We start from the raw sequence: 23113 nt of genomic DNA, 5'->3' as shown, positions 1-23113 counted from the left end.
TCCAGGGACCAACCCACCTCTGGACTCCGCCACCCTACATCGACATCACTGGCGACGAGGACGACAATGGCGACGGGCATGACACCGACGAGCACGGCAGGAGCGTGGGGCGGTGCTTTTCTTTTGTTTTTTATATTAATTATGTATATGTGAACTGTGGAACGGGGCCGTTCTAGTACCGGGATGTTTAATTATGTTCTTATGTTCTTATGCTTTTATGTTTGCGTTTATTATATTTTATTTCGGCTTTTCTTTTGAGTTTTTGTGATTTTTTTATATCACATCCACCCCGGACATGATATGGGGTGTAGCCGCGCGTTGGACGCACCAACACAGCAACTGCCACAAACAAACATGAACTATTCGATTGCCGCCCTAAACGGACAAAAGCAGGCTAAAACGGACGTTCGTTCAGGGTCACGTGCGCTGGAGTTGACCTAAATTGTGTTTCAGCAACCAACGGCTAGGCCATGGACCAGTTTACTGGCCCTGTTTGGATACTCTAACTCAGTTAGAGGTTAGAGTTAGATTCTAACTCTGAACTAACCCTGAACTACCTCTAAGCAAAGAGGTGTTTGAATGGCAGGGTTAGATGGAGCACGGATACGGCGAGGCACCTTCATGAAAGGTGCAAGAGGGAGTGAGGGAGAGGATGAGAAGCTTCGAGGAAGTGAAGAGGGATCTGCTACGAGAAGAGCGAGAGAAAAATGTGTTTTTAGTGATCCCGAGAAGAACTAACCCAAATAAACGCCTCTTAGGTGGGTTGGTTTTTTTGAATAGGTTAGACGCATCTAACCCAAACTAACCTTTCTGTTTGGATACTTTTAGATTAGTTGAGTCCAAACTAATTCAAACTAACTCTAACCCATGAAGACCACTACTCAGTCCCCGCGCGCGCCTAGCTAGCTTCACACTTTGCTGCACGCCATCCACTGCAAGCAAAGCATCAATTTTTGCACTGGAATGGAGGGGCATGCATATCTGCATGCATCAAGCCATGACCACCAAAGCAATCACGTAAGTAGTAAAAGGACAAGACTGCATCAACAGAGACGGGAGACGATGGAGACGTGAGGGTGGTGCTCCTGTCCTACAAACTTTTGTATTTAGAGGCCCAATAATATTTAAAAAAAAGTTGTGTAGTAGACATCAACTCTGCCTTCTAGGACTTGTGGCTTCGGGACAAGCACGACACACGACGCGCGTTCTTCTTTGCCGGCACCTCATCGGGGCCGCGACGGCCACGTGAGCGCCGTGCGTGCTCTGAGCCCTCCCCACGTGCATGGGCGTACGCGGGTGCACGGCATCATGCCGACGCCGTCACCATCTCCTTCGCCCTCTCCGTCGCCATCACCACCTCCTCGCATAACAGAGAAGTAGGAGGCTCGGCTCCTTTAACGTGTCATGGAAAACTACATGAACACGCACAATGAGCGTCAATGGGAGGGCCTGAAGACCATAATTTCCCTCTCTGCGGTCGGCGACATGGCCGTGCCGGAGCTGGAGATGAGGGACGTCAAGGAGGAGGTGAGAAAGGAGGTGCTGGAGGAGCAGCCCGTCGCCGCGTTCCACCCGGGCCTGGTGGGCCAGCGGTGGAGCTGGTTGTGCACAGCCGCGGACATGGCCGATGGCTTGGGGGTCGTGAACTAGTGCCCTATGCATCCGCGGTCACCGGAGCGCGAGACGTCGCCACAGGGTGAGGTGGTGCAGGCGCCTCTCACCTTTCAGGCGCTTCCTGCCTTCCAGGGACTGCCCCACCTCTGGACGCCGCCACCCTACATCGACCTCACTGGCGACAAGGACGACAACGGCGACAGGCACGGCAGGAGCACGGGGGCGGTGCTTTTCTTTTCTTTTTTATATTAATTATGTCTATGTAAATTGTGGAGCGGGGCCTTTCTAGGACCGTGATGTTTAATTATGTTCTTATGTTTTTATATTTGCATTTATTTTATTTTTTCAGCAATTTTTTTGAGTTTTTGTAATTTTTTTATATCACATTCATCTCAGACATGATATGGGATGCAGCTACGCGTTGGGGCACCAACATGACAACGGCCACAAGCAGACATGAACAACCATATTGTCGCTCCAAATAAACAAAAGCAGGCTAAAACGGGCGTCCGTTCGGAATCATACGCTGAAGTTGGCCTAAATTATGTTTCAGCAACCAACGGCTTGGCCACGGACCAGTTTACTACTCAGTGCCTATTCGACAACGGGCCGCTCCAGCTACTCCGCTTTGCCCAGCGCTGAAATACGGAGCCATGGAATGGCAGCTCCGTAAAAATGAACTGCGCGTCGCTCCGCTCCACCACTTCAGCTCCGCGGAGTTGGAAGCGAGAGTGTTTTCGGACGGGCCCTCAGTCCCCGCGCGCGCCTACCTAGCTTCACACTTTGCTGCACGCCATCCACCGCAAGCAAAGCATCAATTTTTGCACTGGAATGGAGTAGCATGCATCAAGCCATGACCACCAAAGCAATCACGTAAGTAGTAAAAGGACAAGACTGCATCGACACAGACGGGAGACGATGGAGACGTGATCGAGGGTGGCGCCCCTGCCTCACCCATACGTGAAGCTTCCCGGAAACAGGGACTGGCTCTGGCTGTGGCATCGCTCGCGCGTCGAGAGTCGATCCAAAGCTCGATCGATCGGGCCGGCGAGCTTGCCATCGGTGCCGTCGATGTGGGACCCATCAAGGCCACTGCAGCTGCATCTCCAACACGGGTCACTAAAACGTCCCCAAATGTCCGGATAATCAAATTGGGTCGGACCACTGACTTCACAACTCTGATCCATGCCAAAAAAAACTTGTCCTCGTTGAGAAACCTCGTTGCATTCACATTGGCTTCACTGGCTTCCTGCCTATTTTTGGATATATTTTATCAAACTCGTTACATTTCATTTGAATGTCCTGTTTAAAATGGGGGACATAGTTGGATGGCTGACGCCCATCCCGATGTTTGTAGACATTTTAGAGCATGTACAATCAGGCACCTCAAACCCATCTTAAACGTCCGGGTAGGCGGACCGGTCAACCGATAAAAAAAACGATCAATTCGGACGCCTCAAACCGGCCTCAAACGCCTGGGTTGTTCGGCGGCTCACATATCCAGCCCAAATGTGGGGCATATATGGGGCGGCCCCGGCGCGTCCGCCATATCAGCCCGGGCCATCACCGACCGCACGTCGTCCCCATAAAAACCCCAATCTGCCCCCTCTCCGAACCCTACCTCTCAGCCCACTCTCCTCTCTTGCTCCGTCCGCTCCTCTCCCTCTCCAAAACCCGTGTCGACATTGAGAAACTTCGTCGCATTCACACTGGCTTCACCGGCCTCTGGCCTATTTTTGCACTTATTATATCGAACTCAATACATTTTGTTTGAATGTCGTGTTTGAAACAGGGGACATTTGGGGGATACAGTTGGATGGCCGTGTTTGACACGAAGGGAGAAACACCCGTACAAAAAGATGGAGATGTCTTGTATAAATGTCTCCCATGCATCGGGGAACGAAATGTTGCAGGCCTGCTAGTGTACAAAATACACAAATGGAAAAGGAAGAAAAAAAAATGTGAGGCACGACCAAGTGATCAAGCGATCGTGGTCTCCTGGTTCTCGGAGGTCTCCGGAAGCCCCCGTTAATTACTCCCACAGATAGTGTTGTGAGACACCTCCGATTAAGTTGCGCAATTTTTCATCTTCGGCCTTCGCTTCGCGTTCTCCATGCATGGTGGTGGTGGTGGTGTGTGTTGTGTGGGGGGGGGGGGGGGGGGAGGGGGGGGGCTGCGGCAGATTCCGTGCATGAAGTGGTACACACGCTCGATAACGAGTCCTTTCAAGCGGCCACGCCCGCCTACAACGTCTTGCCTCGTCGGTCTCGAGCGGCGTCGATGTTGTTGAAGTTGGGGTAGCATGCATGGTTGGTCTTGGCTTGGACGTCGTTGATGACTTTGTAGCTTCACCGGAAGAGCGAGGGGTACACCCCGTGGGCTAGATTTTGGAAGGAGGAAAGGGAATAGATGGACGTGCGACACATGGAGTGCTCCATACACCCCGCCGCAAAAAAGCGGGGAAGTCACCACCTCGTGTGTTGCAACGACACGGAGTGCTTCCACCGGCGACAATGAAATCTCCACCTCGTGTCGCATTCTTGGAGGCTTTGTCTCCTTGAATGTACTAGGGAAAGGTGCGTTTAGGCACTTGTTGATGGTGATCTTGCAGAGCATTTGTGCGAAACAACAGAGCCTAGTGCAAAGCAATGGTTGTTCTCTATGATTGACTCGCTCTCACACGATTTGTTTGTGAAGCTGATGGTGACGTTGTGGGCAATTTGGTGGGCAAGGAGACAGGTGATCCATGAGGAAATCTATCAGACACCTTTCGCCACTCACCAGTTTATTAACAGATTCATAGCGGAGCTAGAACTAGTTCCAACGAGAGGAGCAACGAACCAGGTTGCAGCAAGGAACACTGCTCAAAGGTCAAAAGCACCACTGTCGGGATTTGCGAAGATCCATGTTGATGCTAGCGTGCCTAGAGCTGGCACGGGGGGCTCGGCTACGGCAGTATGCTGGGACGCCAGTGGTATGTTTCTGGGCAGCTCGGCTGTGGTCATCTATGAAGTCACTGACGTTGCAACTTTGGAGGCAATTGCATGTCGTGGGGCCTTATCACTAGTTGAAGATCTCCTGCTCCATAATTTTGTGGTTGCCTCCGACTCAAAAATAGGTGATCAGTGATATAGACAAGGGCATAAGCAGCAGCAATGCATGTATAATCAGACAGATCAAGCAACGACCGATAAATGTTAATTGCATTTTCTCGCTTGAAGGCCGAGCAAGGCCGAGCAACGAATAAAGATGCAGATATTCTAGCTAAATTCTTGAATTGTTTGGACGAGGGGCGCCATGTGTGATTCCAACCCCACGATCCACTTTGTATTCCACTTCATGTGTTTTTGATCAATAAGTTTAGCTTTATCCCTAAAAGAATGTAATCTTGCTCCATGCGTTAAAATGTATATATCATCTGTGTAGATTATCATCCAAACAACTCTTTTTTAAGGATTATTTATTCTCATTATTTTTGTACTATATATAGTACAAAATTTCGTCAAACAAGCCGGCGCATGCCTGGATGTCCACAGATATTTTATGAGGTCTGTCTAATGATCTGCTTGCTCCGTCCTTCAAAGAGTGTATTTCCAACTTTGAAGGATCAAACTATCTCAAAGTTTTGGTCGAGTTTGTGCAAAAAATATATCAATGTTTATAAAACCAAATAAAAGTACGATGAAAATATATTTTATTATCAATCCAATGCTACTAATTTGATGGCATAAATGTTGATGTACTGTTGTAAAGCTTTGGAAATTTCTCGCCAAGGAGGATATCTCCACTCCACGCGATGTGGCGTGGCGTCTGTTAAATAGTCCTTACTTTCTCCACTCTTGTCTTTGGTAGTCGACTTGTTTCCCCACCAGCACCATCACCACCACCACCATCAATCCATCACCACCGTGTTCGATCGATGGAGTGGGTAGCAGAGCAGCAGGATCTGGGTGGCCTCGGGCTCGCCGGCATCTGCCGCGAGGTCGCCCGAGTACTCTGCGCCACCATCTTCAACTCCTGCTTAGGTCTCCTTATGCTGCTCTCCTGATCTTGCCCTGCGCCAACCACGTCCTTAGCTCCCGCGTCGACTCCAACCAAGGCAGCCTCCTCCGCCTCGCTGCGTACTGGGCCGCCTTACTTCTCTTCAAGCTCCTCTACTTCGTTCTCTGCTACGCGCTCACGCTCTTCTGCACCTGCGCCTACGTGTTCCTAGTCGCCTCTCTCTATTGCACCGGCGGGGGGTTTGCCGCCGGCCCGCCGCCAATCGCGGCCTCCACGCCCTCCCACTCGACCCAGGCAGGCGGCTTCATCGCACCTTCTTCTTCCTTGCAATCCCTCTACTCATCACATTCTACGCCGGCGCGCAAGCCTGGATCGCGCTCCAGCACCTGGACGCTCCGCGCGGGGTCATCCTGCCGCTGCAGCTGATGGGCGGGGCCGCGTGCCTTGCCGGCGCCGGCTACGTCACCGTCGTCTGCCAGCTGGCCTGCGTGGTCTCCCTCCTCGAGGACCCCAGGCTCATCGCCGCCGTACGCAGGAGCCGCGCGCTCCTCGCAGGCAAGTTCTGGCCGGCGGCGGCCATCTTCCTCACGCTCGACGCCTGCATCGTGGCTCTGCTCATGGCCTACACGCCTCTGGTGGTGGTGATGGACGACGCGCTGGGCCTGGGTATCGCTTTCCCGCTGGCTGCGGGAGTTGGGATGACAGTCGCTCTGTGGGCGGCGCTCGTCGTCACGCTGGTGGCGCAGCCGGTAGTGTACCTGGTCTGCAAAAACCACCACCACGAGATCGTTGACAAGGTCCACCTCAACTACGTCGGAGACTACGAGCGGCTCGCCGTCGACGGCGACAATGCTGGCGTGGAGCTGCAGCCGGCGCCGCAGGTCACTACAACTGCCTAGTCCAGTCCAGTGAGTCCACGGCCCCCAGACCCTAGCCTGCAGTGCTACTCCTCTATTCATTCTTGGATTTAAGAGACAAGTACTTAAAAGTACTCCGTACTACCTATCATGTGTTTTAACTGAGACAATTAGTAAGTGCGGTAGCTACCTCCATCACAGTTTGAATGTATTATATTAGTCGTATGAAATTCTACATCTCATCCGATTCCGATTATGGCACATCACACTACGGGAAACAGGGCTCTAAGCCGACAGCCAAATGTATGCCGACGGCCGCCGTCGGCCTATCCAGAGCTATGCCGACAGCTAGGTCCTGGCCGTCGGCGTACAATGGCCGTCGGGCTATTCCCGTCTACGCCGACAGCAGCCGTCGGCACATCGCAGCCGTCGGCATATCCCAGACTACGCCTACAGCTGCCGTCGGCATATAGGGGCCGTCGGCATAGATGCGGGCCCGCCGACAACACTCATCACGGCCGGCTAACGACGTCAGATCTATGCCGACGGCCGTGACGGGTGGCCGTCGGCATAGATACGGGTGACACGTCACCGATCCAGAGCGCACCGACCAGGACATATGCCGACGGCAGCCGTCGGCACAGCTGACACGTCATCGATCCGCGGCGCTGTCCATCTGCCCTGGCCGCAGCTATGCCGATGGCTTTGCCGTCGGCATAGTTTTTTTTCTTTTTTTCTTTTTCCCATATAGTATTATTATTATTATTAAGCATACAGTATGTGTTAATAAGCATACATATAGATTGTGTTAATAAGCATACATATAGTATGTGTTAATAAGCATACATATAGTTTTTTTCTTTATTACTATTATTTAACTAACTTACATACAGTATGTGTTAATAAGCATACATACATTATTTTTCGGTCTCTAACAGAGCGGTGTGACCCCCCTCACGAACAGTGCCGCCGCCAGCCCGGCAACTGGAATGGGGAACAGCCGCATCGGGTCTCTAACGAAAGGGACTTTTGCTCCAAGTGTTCATATATATCGGATGACTACCACAATCGGATGGTGTTATCCATGTCTGAAGAGGCGGCACGCATCTCCGGGGTGTGGCCCGTCACGGACGGCGCCGCCGCCGCACTGGAGGGGGGGAACGGACGGCGTCGGTCTACACTGGAGTGGATGTATCTGTGGGGTTTGGCTCGGAATGTTTGCTCCCCGGGTGGTCCTTATGGGCGACTTGAACACAACGGGAGGAGAGGTCCACTGGTCAAAGCCCGTCGTGCAAAGTCAAAGGGCTAAATCCGTGGTCACGCTACAGGTAGCCGGGACGGGGGCCCTGGGGGTAGCATGACCGGAGCGTCGTACCGGCCCTCATACATGCGGGGGTGGTGTTGTGGCATGTCCGAAAGAGGCGGCACGCGTCTCCGGGGTGTGGCCCCCGTCACGGACGGCGCCGACGCCGGCACCTGGAGGGGGAAACGGACGCGTCGGGTCTACACGGAGAGGATCTTGCTGTGGGTCTGGCCCGGATGTTGCTCCCCGGTGTCCCTCTGGGCCGACCTGACACAACCGGGTGGAGAGGTCCACTGGTCAAAGCCCGTCCGTGGAAAGTCAAAGGGCTAGATCTCGTGGTCAACCGCTCCAGGGTTAGGCGGGACGGGGGCCCTGGGGGGTAGCAATGCCACCGGAGCGTCGTACCGCGCCTCATACATGTGGGGTGGTGTTGTGGCATGTCCGAAGAGGCCGCACGCGTCTCCGGTGCGTGGCCCCCCTCACGGACGGCGCCGCCGCCGGCACCTGGAGGGGGGAAACTACCGCATCGGGTCTACACGGAGTGGATTTAGCTGTGGGTTTGGCCCAGATGTTGCTCCCCGGTGTCCCTCTGGGCCGACCCGACACAACCGGGTGGAGAGGTCCACTGGTCAAAGCCCGTCCGTGCAAAGTCAAAGGGCTAGATCCCGTGGTCAAACGCTACAGGGTTAGGCGGGACGGGCCCTGGGGGTAGCAATGCCACCGGAGCGTCGTACCGGGCCCTCATACATGCGGGGTGGTGTGTGGCATGTCCGAAGAGGCGGACACGCATCTCCGGGGTGTGCCCCCCCCACGGACGGCGCCAGCCCGGTCACCTGGAGGGGGGGAAACGGACGCGTCGGGTCTACACGGAGTGGATGTAGCTGTGGGTTTGGCCCGGATGTTGCTCCCGGGTGTCCCTATGGGTAGACCTGACACAACCGGGTGGAGAGGTCCACTGGTCAGAGCCCGTCCGTGGGAAGTCAAAGGGCTAGATCTCGTGATCAACCGCTCCTGGGTTAGGCGGGACGGGGGCCCTGGGGGGTAGCAATGCCACCGGAGCATCGCCCGGGGCCCTCATACATGCGGGGTGGTGTGGTGGCATGTCCGAAGAGGCGACACGCATCTCCGGGGTGTGCCCCCCATCACGGACGGCGCCGCTGCCGTCACCTGGAGGGGGGGAAACGGACGCGTCGGGTACTACACGGAGTGGATGTAGCTGTGGGTTTGGCCCGGATGTTGCTCCCGGGTGTCCCTATGGGTAGACCTGACACAACCGGGTGGAGAGGTCCACTGGTCAGAGCCCGTCCGTGGGAAGTCAAAGGGCTAGATCTCGTGATCAACCGCTCCTGGGTTAGGCGGACGGGGGCCCTGGGGGTAGCAATGCCACCGGAGCATCGCACCGGGCCCTCATACATGCGGGGTGGTGTGGTGGCATGTCCGAAGAGGCGCACGCATCTCCGGGGTGTGCCCCCCGTCACGGACGGCGCCGCTGCCGTCACCTGGAGGGGGGGAAACGGACGCGTCGGGACTGCACGGAGTGGATGTAGCTGTGGGTTTGGCCCGGATGTTGCTCCCGGGTGTCCCTATGGGTAGACCTGACACAACCGGGTGGAGAGGTCCACTGGTCAGAGCCCGTCCGTGGGAAGTCAAAGGGCTAGATCTCGTGATCAACCGCTCCTGGGTTAGGCGGGACGGGGGCCCTGGGGGTAGCAATGCCACCGGAGCATCGCACCGGGCCCTCATACATGCGGGGTGGTGTGGTGGCATGTCCGAAGAGGCGGCACGCGTCTCCGGGGCGTGGCCCCCCCTCACGGACGGCGATGACACGGCAGTAGACGGATCAGGCACTCGCATAGTTACCGGATGAGGCACTCGGTAACGGTACCCCTCAGTCAGTTGCTCTCCTATGTATCACCTTTCGCGAAGACCATAGAAAATATTTATATCATAAGAAATGTTGCTGACCATAGAAAAAATTTCGTTCAAAAAAAATATACGTGATATTTTAGAAAATTGTTGTACAATATAAAAAGAAGATCATGTCATTAAAAATAATGTTTCAAACCATTAAAGAAAATGTATGGTACATTTTAAATAATGTTCGTGCATGTAAAAAATATGTATACCAAAAATCATTTTTAATATAATTATATACGATGTATCATTTAAAATATAATTATATACCATATATGAAACTTTTCAATGCGCATGAAAATAATATACACTAAAAATATATTTGAAGACAGTTAATAATATATGCCACGTGTGTAATTAACATGTATACGGCTAGTTTGTAATTAATATGTATAAAAAAATATACCTATGCCTACGGCTTAGCCGTCGGCATATATGCCACGTGGCGTGGTTAATATATGCCGACGGCTAAGCCGTCGGCATAGGTTCCCTTATCCACTCGCGGCCCACCCTCCTCCACTCGTTCTTTTCCACACCCGCAGCCTCATCCACTCGCAGCCCGCAGCCCGCCGCCGACCGCCGCCCGCCGCTACTCCCCGCCTCCCGCGACTCTCCCCGCCGCCCGCCTGCCGCTGCTCCCCGCCTCCCGCCACTCTCCCCTTCCCTCGCCCGTCCCCCCTCCCCGCCGCTCCACCCCCTCCCCTCCCCTCCCCTTCTCGCGCCGCCGCCGCCACGCCAGCTCTCTGCCGCCCGCCCGCCGCCGCTCCACCCACGTCGTCGCCATCTCGTCTCCACCCCAGCTCTCTGCCCCGCAACGAACCGGGCCCTGCCCCGCCTCAGCCCCTCCCCGAGCACGCCTGGCCACGGCTCCGGTTAGCCCGCGACCCTGCCCGGCCGGCCCTGGTGCTAGCTCCGGCCCGCGACCGTCCCTCCCGTCCCCTCCATCGCCGTGACGCCCCTCTGCCCGGTGAGCTATGCTCTTCTTTTTCATTTTTCCTACTGTGACATTCATAGTTTCATGTTTATTTGCTGCAAATAACTACTATGTGGATGGTGTATTCAGCCCCTAAGTCTATTCACATATGCATGCAAAATAAATTTTTGAGTTGATGTTTGTGTGAGATATATGATGTTTGTGTCTAAATCCTTGCTATGTGACATTTAGTTTCTAAAATAGTTGTGTGAGATGTGCTCCAAAATTGGCATATGATGAGTGGTTATTTAATCATGATGATCTTGCTAAAAAAATTGAAGGACAATATTTGACACTTGACGAAATATGATTTTTTTTTCATAGTTTAAAGTGTCAATGCTTAACCTTTTTTTTGCACTTGGTCGAATTAACAGGATTTGTGGTGTTCCATCTTCGTGGAGTGACCGTCGACGTTGGAGGTGTTGGTCCACGATCGTCCCTCCTTTGATCGACTACATCCTCTACATCGGAGGGTGAGCAACAATTCCATGACCTCGTCCACTTTTTTTCCATGTCACTAGATTAAATTTTCACATCAAGTCGCGTAACCTAGGTCTCCCGTCACGAAAGGGTTGCATCGATAAATATGCATTCAATTGCATATTTATCACCGCAGCTCTTTCGGATTGTCCAGCGCTTTCCACGGACAGCCCGAGGATGTGTAGATTGGGTACGTTGTTCATGCTCTACCCCGTTCCGAGACAGGATTTCGGCGGCGCCTCCCTGTTGTTCTCCGGATGCACATTCTCTCGGCATTTTGCCGAGACGTGTATTTGGAGAACAGCGGGGAGGTGCTGCCGAAATTTTGTCTCGGAATGGGGTAGAGCATGGACAACGTACTCAATCTACACATTCTCGGGTGGGATTAGGACCCATCTTTACCTATTAGAGATGTAGGTGGATTAAATGTCGATTCTCGTCAACCTTGTAAAAAATAAAATATTGATGTGAGTAATTTAAATGAATCCTTAATTTTGTTGTGTGGCTTCCAATAAAGCAGAGATGGCAGATAATCAGTGGATGTATAGTGGGTTTTTCCGTCGGAATCAAGTAACAACAGAGTGGGTCGAGAAAACTGATGTGTTTTTGAAAGAGATATTCCGTAGTCCAATGAGGATGGTGCCAGAATGCCCGTGTGCCAGATGTAAGAGACGTATCCGCAGAGATAAGAGTGAGATGACTAAGCACCTTCGCACGCATGGATTTATGCCCAACTTTAATATGCCGATAAACTTTGCCCAGCGGGACCGTGGTAGAGAGGATGTGATACGACAACGCGTCGCTGGTTATGAGGACGATGGGGTTAGAGACATGCTAGATGATGTCTTTGCTGCACAGCCGACACCTCCGTCACATTCAGCGAATGAACCGGAGGAGCCGGAGGAAACCGCAAAGGCCTTCCTGGAAATCTTGGCCTCGTCAAAGAAACCTCTCTATGAGGGTGCCAAGCTGTCTGTGCTGGATGCCATCTCGCAACTGATGGCAGTCAAGGCTGAGTACGGCTGTAGCCGAGGTTGCTTCGAAGCATTTCTGGGAGTATGGGCTAACAGCCTGCCTGAGGGCCATGAACTGCCGAAAACCATGTACGGTACGAAGAAAATCATGAAGGCGCTCTCGATGGACTATGAGAAAATACATGTTTGTCCAAAGAATTGCCTTTTGTTTAGGCATGAGTATGCGGATGACAAGTACTGTAGGAAGTGCGGTTCCTCTCGGTATATTGAGGTGGTCGATAAGCATGGTCAGAAGCAGCAGCTAAAAATCCCTGTGAAGGTTCTTCGGTATCTTAATTTTATAAAAAGACTGCAGCGCCTTTTCAGCACAAGGAAGGGAAAAGGTACAATCCAAAAAAAATTGTACATCCATTAGGAGGTGAAGCATGGAAGTCATTCGATATAGAGTACCCGGAGGAAGCAGCCGAGGCTGGGAATTTCAGAATTGCTATAACAGGTGATGGGTTCAATCCATATGGTATGTCATCTAATCCATACAGCTGTTGGCCCGTATTTGTTATTCCGCTGAATCTCCCTCCTGGCGCCATAATGCAACGCAGGACCATGTTCCTGTCGCTTATAATTCCGGGGCCTGAATATCCGGGGAAGAATTTGAGTGTGTTTATGCAGCCGTTGGTGGATGATTTGCACCATTCTTGGTACTTTCCGAGGTTGACATACGACTGACATCTGCAGAAAAATTTCTTGATGAAAGTTTGGCTACAATATTGCATGCATGACTTTCCCGGTTATGACTTGTTCTGCGGATGATGTACAAGTGGAAAGATGCCTTGCCCAGTGTGCATGCAGGCCTTGATTTTCATTTGGCTGAAGAAGGGTGGCAAGTATGTTGCATTTGACCTGCATCGACAGTTCCTCCCTCCAGACCATCCTGATAGGGAAGACAAGAAGAACTTCACAAAAGGCAAAGTTGTCCATAAAGTAAACGAGATTCCAACGTTTTCTGGTGCGGATGTGCTTGCTCAGCTGAAAGCTCTTAAGCCTGCCGATGAGGGGAAAGGCAAAGGCAAAGGCAAAGGCAAAGGCAAAGGCAAAGGCGAAGACGAGGGCGAGGGCAAAGGAAAAAGTAAAGGGAATTTTTTTGAAGGATATGGTGAGACGCACAACTGGACTCACATTACCCCCTTCACGCAGCTTCCCTATTTTAAGGACCTCAAACTTCCATACAACATAGACGTGATGCACATCGAAAAGAATGTCGCAGAGTCCCTTTTTCACACGATCCTCAACATTCCTGATAAGACAAAGGATAATGTTAATGCTAGAGTTGATCAACAGAATATTTGTGATAGACCACTCTATAGAGTTCTTGACAAGCACAAGGCCAGAGCCGATGTGGTCTTGCTTGCGGCTGCGAAGAAGAAAGCTCGTCAGTTGCAGTACGAGGTGCGCTGGGTTGCCGTCTCGCAGTACTACCACTACTACCTGCACCAAAAGATGACCAAAACTCAAGCGCAGAAGCTACGACTTACCTTGAGCAAGGAGCAGTTCATGATGGTAACTATTACTAACTTTTCATTGTTTCAAGCAGTCAACTATATGTTTCGTACTCACATGTCATGCTTCCAAAATTTGCATAGGTTGTTCCTCGTTGGTGCTATGGAAGGCATGACGGATGGGCGAGTTTGGTGGATAGGTGGCTCGGCGCCGATGCAGAGTTTGCTGCCAAGAGCATCAAGGCCCGGGCTAACCGTGGAGACGACGGGACACACGGCCAAGGAAACAGGAACCACTGGGGCTTCAAGGCCATGAAGGTATATCTATGTGCATGATGCATTTTTGTTCTTCTTTACGTCATGTTCTTATGTATGGCTGACTTCTATTTGATGTTGTAGGAGGACAAGTTGAAGAGGCCGCTCTCACACATGGAGTCGTGGAAGCTGGCCCGCGAGCGGAGTCATCGCAAGGAGGGCGAGAGCCAGTACTACGGCAAGACCGAGGAGCACCTGGGGTCTTACATTCATCACTATCAGGAGTTGCATCCGGATGTTCCTGTTGTTGAGGTCGCCCAGTCTCACATCGACGACACGGCGGTGGTGGCCATCCAGGGGAAGAAGAATGGCCGGTATCCGTGTTTCGATGGCTTGATCACTCCTTCGATCTCGTACACACAGCTTCGGGCTACCAACCAGAGCCAGTTAGAGAGTACGGGGCGTTCACAGACTCCCTTAGCCCGCCAGCATGCTGTAAGTACTTCCTCTTTATCTTTTTCTATCTTGCATTCTCAGTTTATTTTCAGCATTGCTCACTTAGAAACAACCTAAATTATGTAGGCATATAAGGAGTTTGTCGAGCATAGGAATCTCGAGGTGCGGGAGTACTTGAAACGAGTTAAGGCAAACGATGATTACAACCGTCAGATGATGACGGTTAGTTTTGCCCTCTTAAAACCAAGCTAAATTTTTGCACTTTCATTCCTTCTGATCTTCTAGTTTGCTTGTTTAACTAACATTCAGGCTATGTTGGCGTCTTGGACTAACCGCACGGATCCACCACAAATGGGACCCCCACCACCACCTGCGGGAGAACCCCCACACGTGCCCACGTTCGATGAATGGGTGGCACTAGGCAGTGATGGTCCGGTTAGTACATTTGCCTAACTACTAGCAAACTAGTTCTCGTTCATGAAACACTATCATATCATATTTACCGTTAGAATCTTTTCTGAAACATGTAGGGGACCGGTGGCTCGACTCCTGCTCCGTCGACCCCAGTCACTCCGATCTGGCAGAGTGGTGGTGGTCGCGATGGCGGTTTTGGCGGAGGTGGTGGTGGTGGTTTTGGCGGAGGTGGTGGTGGTTATGGCGGAGGTGGTGGTTTTGGCGGAGGTGCTCTTGCTTGATGATTCCGTGCATGTGGCCATCGTGCCATGCCTTTCATATTCCTACTTTTATCATGTTTCATGTCTTGCACTACTTTTATGTTCATGAACTTCCGTCGGTGATGATCTTTAGATGATGTGATGAACTTGAGTATGTTTAGATGATGATGGTGAACTTGAGTATGTTTAGATGAACTTGAGTATGTTTACATGATGAATTGTCATATTTCTGCATAATTTCATATTGTTCTGTTTTGAAATGCTGTCAAATGAATTGGAAAAGAGAAAACAGGGAAAATAATAAAAAAAAACTATGCCTACGGCAAAGCCGTCGGCATATATACGCCCAGGAGTTACCAGGGCTTGCCACGTGGCACATCTATGCCTACAGCAAAGCCGTAGGCATATATGAAAATCTATGCCGACGGCTTTGCCGTAGGCATAGCCCTGCTGCCAGGAGAAACCAGGAGATGCCACGTGGCAGAGATGTGCCGACGGCAAAGCCGTCGGCATAGATTAATCTATGCCGACGGCTTTGCCGTAGGCATAGCCTTGTGACGTGGCATTGCGTGATTCGTCAGCGCTTTTGACGGCGCCGTCCGTTGCCGTCAGACGAAAAACACTGCCGACGGCTATACTATGCCGACGGCTGACGTCAGACCGTCGGCATAGGACCCTATGCCGACGGCTATACTATGCCGACGGTCTGACAAAACTACGCTGACGGGGATATGCCGACGGCAGCCGTAGGCATATATCTATGCCGACGGCCTGTGGCCGTAGGCATAGCCCGCGAGTCCGGTAGTGTCATGTGTGTTTGATTCTTGTATATGTTTGTGTGACGCTGTGAGCTAGTATATATATAATTATTGAGCCTATTAACTAAGAGTACTCCCTCTGTTTTTATTTACTCCGTATATTAGTTTTGACTGAGTCAAATTTTATAAAATTTGATCAAGTTTGTAAAAAAGGATAAAAACATTTACACTAAGACATCTATATGATGTGAAACTATATTCAATAATGAATCTAGTAGTATTGATTTGGTGGTACAGTTTTCTACAAAGTTGATGAAAGTTTATAAATTTTGACTTTAGGCAAAGGTATTTATATGCATAGTAAATAAAAATGAAGGGATACGTGCATTATTTGTCCCATCTGTCCCATTTTCGCTTCGTCGAGAAAATTCATACATGAGTAGAATATATATATATACTCGGCTAGTTTGGGAATTGTCTGATTTTTAGAATATGTTTAGAAATACGTACATGGATTCGAAAGGGAAAATATCGTGTGTCCATGGCTAAAACGGCATGGATGTCGTTTTGCAGTGGCAGAAAGATAAGCACATGCTAGTTGTCCGGTCCGGTCCGATATTTGCGTATCGATGCGTGCTCCGTCCTCCTTGATCATCAACCGCTTCCTTCATGCCTCTCTCCATCTCCGGTCGCTCATAGTATGCGCTGCTCATTGGCATTATCAGTAGCGGGTTTCCGTTCCCGGCAATCGTACGTCGACTCAAGATGGCGAGAAGGTCAAATAGTCAGGACGCGGTTGGCCGGCGAACCTGCTCATGTCGAAAATGATGAGAAGATGAAAACCGTGTTGTGATGGTACAGAAACTAGCTCGACCAGTCTAATGCTACTACTTGCGCGCGCATAGGTGCAACCGAGGCCACATTTGTAAAAATTGCACAAGGCTAGTTGGTGACCGATGCTACCTAGAATACTCCTTTCTTTTTCCCTACTACACCAACCTACACTGACCATTAATTGGGCATGTTTAATTACTACCTCCGCCTTAATTTATAGGTCCCCTTCATATTTTATGTCAAAAATTTAACCAACAAAATGTTAATGCATGTCGTAAAAAATAATATAACTGAAAACTATGTTCAAATATGAATCCATCGGTATAATTATTAGTGACATACATTAATATTTTATTAGTTAAATTTCTAGTCAAAATTTGATACACATTACGTGGGGGACTAATAAACGAGGACGAAGGTAGAGTAGACCGAGGGATTCTCCATCCAATGCTCGTTTTTGGAGTTGGAAAATGTAACGCGGGCGAATAACATTTACGTGGTGGATGGGTTCCATGATTGGTAGAGAGGGCGCTCCGGCCTTTCTTCCATCCGGAAAAAAAAAAAGACAGATGGGTGATTAATGCTCACGGAAGTGTGGCTGTGTATCATGGTGGTGTATGCATCTCCTATCGTGTAAGTGTGGTGGTGCGTTTCGTAAGAATCGATGATGGCGGTGGCACGCTTTATTTATGGTGCGCGTCGCAGAGGCAAGCTTTAATTATGGTGCGCTCCCTCCCATGTGGCCACGAGCCCATGCCATTCCATTTCGGTGCAGCCGTGCAACAGAGGGTCTGAGACGATAGACCAGCTAGCTAGATGAGGAAGCCTAATTGCATGGGTGAATAATAAGACCACCTAATTGCATGTTTCATTAAAACCCCCAAAAAAAATCAGAGATGCACACACACACGTACGTACGTTAATGGAAGTCGATTTTGCCATTGCAAATGGACGCGGTGAGGAGCTCTCTCTGCCTCGCTCGTGAGGAGCACTTCCTTCGATGTTCATTCCCTTTCCCCTGTTCCTCGCAGTCTGCTCATTCCGAGTTAATTGCACAGAAGTATCACAATTCAGGCATCACATGCAGATTGGTATCACGATTGCTAATTTTAACATGTCAGTACCAACATTGGTTCAAGTTTTTGCAAAAAGATCTAAATCGCGTATAAATACGTATTGACAATGTATCTGACTAAGGGGGCCCGCCTGTCGGGTGCCTATGTGGCAGTTTTTTTGCAGAAAACACCCTAGCTTTATATGTAATCACATAAATGCCCAGTATTTCGCGGCAAAATCGCTATTGAGAGGGATTTTTTTTTGTTCGCAAGTTCTCCACGGACTTGTTTGAAAGTTTCCGGCGAATTGAACATTATAATAGCAGAAACGAAAAATGCCGCGCGAGGAGGGTTCGAAACTGAGCGCGCTAGCCACGCCGACAGGGACGACCCTGCGACGGATATGAGGCGAGTAGCCTTTTATAAGCGCTTTAAGACCTTGGGCCGGAAGTTGGTCTTAGCGAAGCTGCGCATCACCCAAAATTTATGTCTCTTCACTCAGGCCTAATACACAGTTTTTTTAGTTACTCGTGTATTAATTGTATTTTCTTCAATGCGCAGTTACTTGTTTCTCAAAAATTATAATTTCAATGCGCAGTTACTTGAAAAGTAGACAAAATGTATTAAAAATAATTGTGTAATCATAATAAATGTTTGAAATGCATTAAAACTGTTCAAATTTTATTAAAAAAATCAACGTATTTCTTAAAATGCAAGAATTATTTTACACGCTAAGTTCTTAATACGTGCTGAAACATTTTTTGAAATATACATTGTCGAAATAATTCATCATGTCTAAGAAAATGTTCACCAAAAATTACAAAAATTTCACCTTGCATTATGTCAAATATTCATCATATCTTAAGAAAATTGTTCAACATATATTAGAAAAATGTTAGCATGTATTACCAAAAGTACATTATATTTAAAAATGTTCACCATTTGGAAAGAAAAATACATCATGCATTAAAACATGTTCTCTATATGCAAAAAAAGTGCTCAGCGTACATTAGAAATTGTTCATGCGCATTTGAAAACATGTTCACAATATTACTGAAGCCGATCTTAAAAAATGTTCCAAGTGAGTGAAAAAAGAAGAATAAAAAATAAAGAAAAAGAAAGAAAACTTCATCGGTTTCTAATAAAGTTCATCAAATTTTAAAAATAATATCTATTGTGAGAAAGAGAAAAGTTTGTCAAATTTTAAAAGAAAGAGAAAAGTTCATCGATTTTTAATAAAGTTCATCAAAAAAAAGAAAGAGAAAAGTTCATCAAAATTTAAAAATACTATCTATTGTGAGAAAACTTCATTGTGTTTTAATAAAGTTCATCGATTTTGAAAAAAGTTCGTCAATTTTCAAAAGAACTTCAATGATTTCGATAAATTCACTGATTGTGAAGAAGTTAAATGATTTGAGAAAAAGTTCGTTAATTTTGAAACAAATTCATAATTTTGAAAAAAGTTCATCGATTTGGAAACAATGCTTGTGATTTTGAAAACAACTTAACGGATTTTGGAAAGCAGCTTGCAAATCTAAACAACGAAGAAAATGAAAAGAAACGAAAAAAGAAGGAAGAGTAAAAAGGCAGCAAGTGTGTAACTGAATGAAAAAAAAATATTGCAGGCTTTGCTTGGCCCAGCTGCCCGGCCCAGCGTGTATGTACTAGTATAATAAACATTTCGCCAGGATCTCGTCAACAGCGAAGATGTGGCGTTGTGGCTAGCCCGCGCAGACCTACGACGACCGGTGGCGGGTCTCAGATTCGAATCCTCCTCGCGCGCGTTTTCTCGTTTCGGTTATTTATTATTTGTTCAGTCCGCCGGAAACTTTCAAACAAGTCCGTGGAAAACTTGCGAACGAAAAAAAAATCCCTCTTGATAGCGATTTTCCTGCGAAATAATGTGCATTTATGTGATTACATATAAAGCTAGGGGGTTTTCTGCAAAAAAACTGCCACATAGGCACCCGACAGGCGGGCCCCCTCGATCAGATACACTGTCGATACGTATTTATACGCGATTTAGACCAATGTTAGACCAGCAGGCTCTCGGCGGCCTCGGCCTCGCCGGCGTCTGCCGGGAGACCTGCCGTGTGATCCGCCGCGCCATGCTCCCCAACTTCGTCAACCTCGGTCCCCCGCTGCTCTCCGCCCTCTTCCTCGCCAGCTCCGCCGCCATCCGCGCCGTCTGCTCCCGCGTCCTCTCCGACCTCCACGATCTCGTTTCGGTTATTTATTATTTGTTCAGTCCGCCGGAAACTTTCAAACAAGTCCGTGGAAAACTTGCGAACGAAAAAAAAATCCCTCTTGATAGCGATTTTCCTGCGAAATAATGTGCATTTATGTGATTACATATAAAGCTAGGGGGTTTTCTGCAAAAAAACTGCCACATAGGCACCCGACAGGCGGGCCCCCTCGATCAGATACACTGTCGATACGTATTTATACGCGATTTAGACCAATGTTAGACCAGCAGGCTCTCGGCGGCCTCGGCCTCGCCGGCGTCTGCCGGGAGACCTGCCGTGTGATCCGCCGCGCCATGCTCCCCAACTTCGTCAACCTCGGTCCCCCGCTGCTCTCCGCCCTCTTCCTCGCCAGCTCCGCCGCCATCCGCGCCGTCTGCTCCCGCGTCCTCTCCGACCTCCACGACCACGACGGCCCCAGCCTCCTCCGCCTCGTCACCGACCGGCTCGCCTTCTTCCTCCTCGTGGCCGTCTCCATCGGCGTCGTCCTCCTGCTCGTGCTCCTCTGCACCACCGCCGCCTACGTCTTCTGCGTCGCCTCCCTCTACTGCACCGGGGGCGACCTCCGCGTCGCCGATCGCGTCCTCAGGGGGTTCCCCACGGTCCCGCTCACGCGGCTGGTCTGCACGTTCATCTTCGCCGCAGGCCCATTTCTTGTGATCTGCACCTCCCTCTTCGTCGCCGGCTTGTTCCATCCCCAGGAGCTGCTGGGCGCTCCGAACAAGATCATGCCGACGATGCACCTGCTCGCATGGGCCGCGTGCCTCGCCGGCGCGGCCTACTTCGCCGTGGTGTGCCAGCTGGCCTGCGTGGTGTCCCTGCTCGAGGACGCCATGCTCTTCCGCGCCCTGCGCAAGAGCCGTGCGCTCCTCGCCGGCAAGTTCTGGGCGGCCGCCGGCGTATTCGTCACGCTCGACGGCTGCATCTTCGCCGTGCTGGCGGCTTTCCCCGTTCTGGTGGGTGGACGATGCGCTGGGCCTCGGCCTCGGGTTCCAGCTGGCCGCCGGGGTGGCGATGGCGGTGGCTCTGTGCGCGGCCGTGCTGTTGACGCTGGTGGCGCAGCCGGTGGTCTACATGGTGTGCAAGAACCACCACCACGAGGTCGTCGACAAGGTTCACCTCGACTGAGTACGAGCGGCCGTCAGTCACACCGGCGTGGAGCCGCTGCAGCCCGTCTGAGACGAAGCAGATTGCAGCAACTCGGCCTGGCTAGCTGCATCCTGTCCACGATTCCACGGTGGTAGCTACGTGAAGAAGATTTGACTTAACTAGGAGTACAGTAGATTAGTAGTAGTAGTAGTAGTAAGTTGCTGTAGTCAAGTTTATGTGTGATTATCACTGCACCGGATATGCATGCTTGGGATTGTATATGTGTGATGGTTTGTGAGACTCGAGTAGGAGTGCTTGGTAGCAGCTAGTACAACTGTTTAAGCTTGAGAAATTTGCAGAAACCGTTATTTTGTTCTTTTTCTTGGATATGGGAAGAAGAATGTACCGTGGTCTTGGACGGGAGGACCAGGGGATAGGGCTCCAAACGACGAGAGAAGATTTTCTACCATGCACGGGATCTCCCGTGCATGCATCCGTCACATCTTTTATTGCTGTGTGGAACCATTTTTATAGTGTTTTCTCTCAACTTAACATACATTCACATGTTATTATGTACTGATTAAGTTTTATTCAAATAAATAGATATGTGATGCATGTTGAAATAAAAGTTTGATTTATATTCTGTTTGCAAAATTGTGTTTTTCCTGACAAGGTCTTTAAAACAAGACCAATATTGAATATATTTTCAGAAATTATTTTTTTGACAACTAAATCACCATGCTTCAAACTTGTTTCATACAAATTTATTAATTTCATGTGAAAAAATTAACAATGTTTTATTGTGCGCAAAAAATATTCTTATTGTTTCACTATGGCTCCCCATGTTCCGTTGCATTTCATAATGTCACATGTGTGCCAATGTGTATCAAACCGATTCTTGGTAATGTATAAAAGTTTGTAAATATTAATATATTTTATTGCAACAAAACTTTGAACTTTTCTAGTGTTTAACGAAACATAGCATAGTTATGTGTACTTTTATAGTGTTTCACCATGTTTCAGAATTTAAATTTATTTTTTTCTGAAATATATTCAAAAGTGGTCTCTTTTCAAAGATCTCGTCGTAAAAAAACAAATATGAAAACGGAACATAAAATATACTTTTGGTTTAAAAGATAAAATAGATTTAAACTTGAAAATAAAATGAAAAGGCATGGAATGGTGGAGCATAGGTGGTACCATATGTTTGCATGTGATGAGAAAAAGATTTAACTAACTAAGCATCATAAATGCATGACATCAGATCTCCAAGCAAAATCAATGGCGCGTGCATGCACGGTACCTCGCGTGCATGGGAGATTAGCTTTTCTCTCCAAACGACCAACCCGTTTATAGAGGAAACAATACGTACCTGGCTAAGCCTTGGTGCTGATGGTTTTCCAATATTGAGTTTTATTCAAAAATTTGAAATCATAATTAAACTAGCGGGTGGAATGTTGTCTGTTAAATAATTTGTGATTCTGTTGTGTGCCGTGGTCATCGCCGTCCGAGGAGGAGGAGAGGATGATGAGCCATTTGAGCTGTCGGACGGCCCGATCCTGCTGCCACTTGAGCTTCGCTAGCCGAGCCACCTCCGTCGCTTTCTCCTCCTCACGCTCGGACTGCTCGAAGGCAAGCCGGAGCACCTTGGCGTTCTTTCGGCGGAGCCGTTGATCGTCCGTCTTCACCGCCATAAGCGACCGGTGGTAGACCCAAGCGAGGAGGCGATCGTCCTCGTTGTGATCCATCGAAAACCCACATCGGCGACGGGTAGATTTCTCCGCCGCATCCCTCTCCCTTGCCTGCTGCCTCTCGCGGTGGGCCGTGCACCTTCTATTCCGGCATGCGCGTTCGGAGCGGCGGTGCGGGTACTAGCACCCACCACTGCCCGGCGGGGGCCAGCACCGGCGTCTTCGCTGCGCGATAGAGGAAAGGCGAGGCGAGAGATCCAAAACTGCCCCCATGTCTACCTTGAACCTCTCGAGGACAATAAGGAGGGCCGGCTCCTCGTCAATGTCGAGGTCGAAGTCGGAGCGGCTGTGGAGCTCGACATGGTGGCCGGAGTTTTTGGATTGGATTGACGAGAAATCGGAGGAGGAGAAGAGACGGAGAGGCGAGCGGAGTAATGTAGAGTTT

The 23113-nt window shown here is 49.7% G+C and overlaps 1 protein-coding gene, 1 long non-coding RNA gene and 1 pseudogene across 2 annotated transcripts; all 3 read left to right on the top strand.

Annotated features, from left to right (window-relative positions):
* Positions 1-1656: 1656 nt before the first annotated feature.
* Positions 1657-6695, top strand: LOC125532712. Its single transcript, XM_048696661.1, has 2 exons — positions 1657-1817; positions 5828-6695. Exons 1-2 carry the CDS (start codon positions 1657-1659, stop codon positions 6513-6515), a joined length of 849 nt encoding a protein of 282 aa, XP_048552618.1. The 3' UTR covers positions 6516-6695.
* Positions 6696-14510: 7815 nt separating this feature from the next.
* Positions 14511-14949, top strand: LOC125507773. The gene is made up of 3 exons (XR_007283023.1): positions 14511-14546; positions 14634-14759; positions 14855-14949. It is a non-coding gene; the product is annotated as an uncharacterized LOC125507773 (long non-coding RNA).
* A 4726-nt stretch (positions 14950-19675) lies between these two features.
* LOC125532710 lies at positions 19676-21079 on the top strand (annotated as a pseudogene).
* Positions 21080-23113: the final 2034 nt, after the last annotated feature.

The sequence above is a fragment of the Triticum urartu genome, chromosome 1 (assembly GCF_003073215.2).
Source record: "Triticum urartu cultivar G1812 chromosome 1, Tu2.1, whole genome shotgun sequence".
Classification (NCBI taxonomy): Eukaryota; Viridiplantae; Streptophyta; class Magnoliopsida; order Poales; family Poaceae; genus Triticum; species Triticum urartu.
Note: the sequence above shows the minus strand (reverse complement) of the source record. Positions and strands in the feature narration are given on the sequence as shown.

Bases quoted from the DNA above. Each gene is read 5' to 3' on its own strand.
- LOC125532712 (XM_048696661.1), top strand. From the start codon at position 1,657: ATGCATCCGCGGTCACCGGAGCGCGAGACGTCGCCACAGGGTGAGGTG. The intron at 1,818-5,827 runs GCACGGCAGGAG...ACGTGTTCCTAG, and splicing joins AAGGACGACAACGGCGACAG to TCGCCTCTCTCTATTGCACC.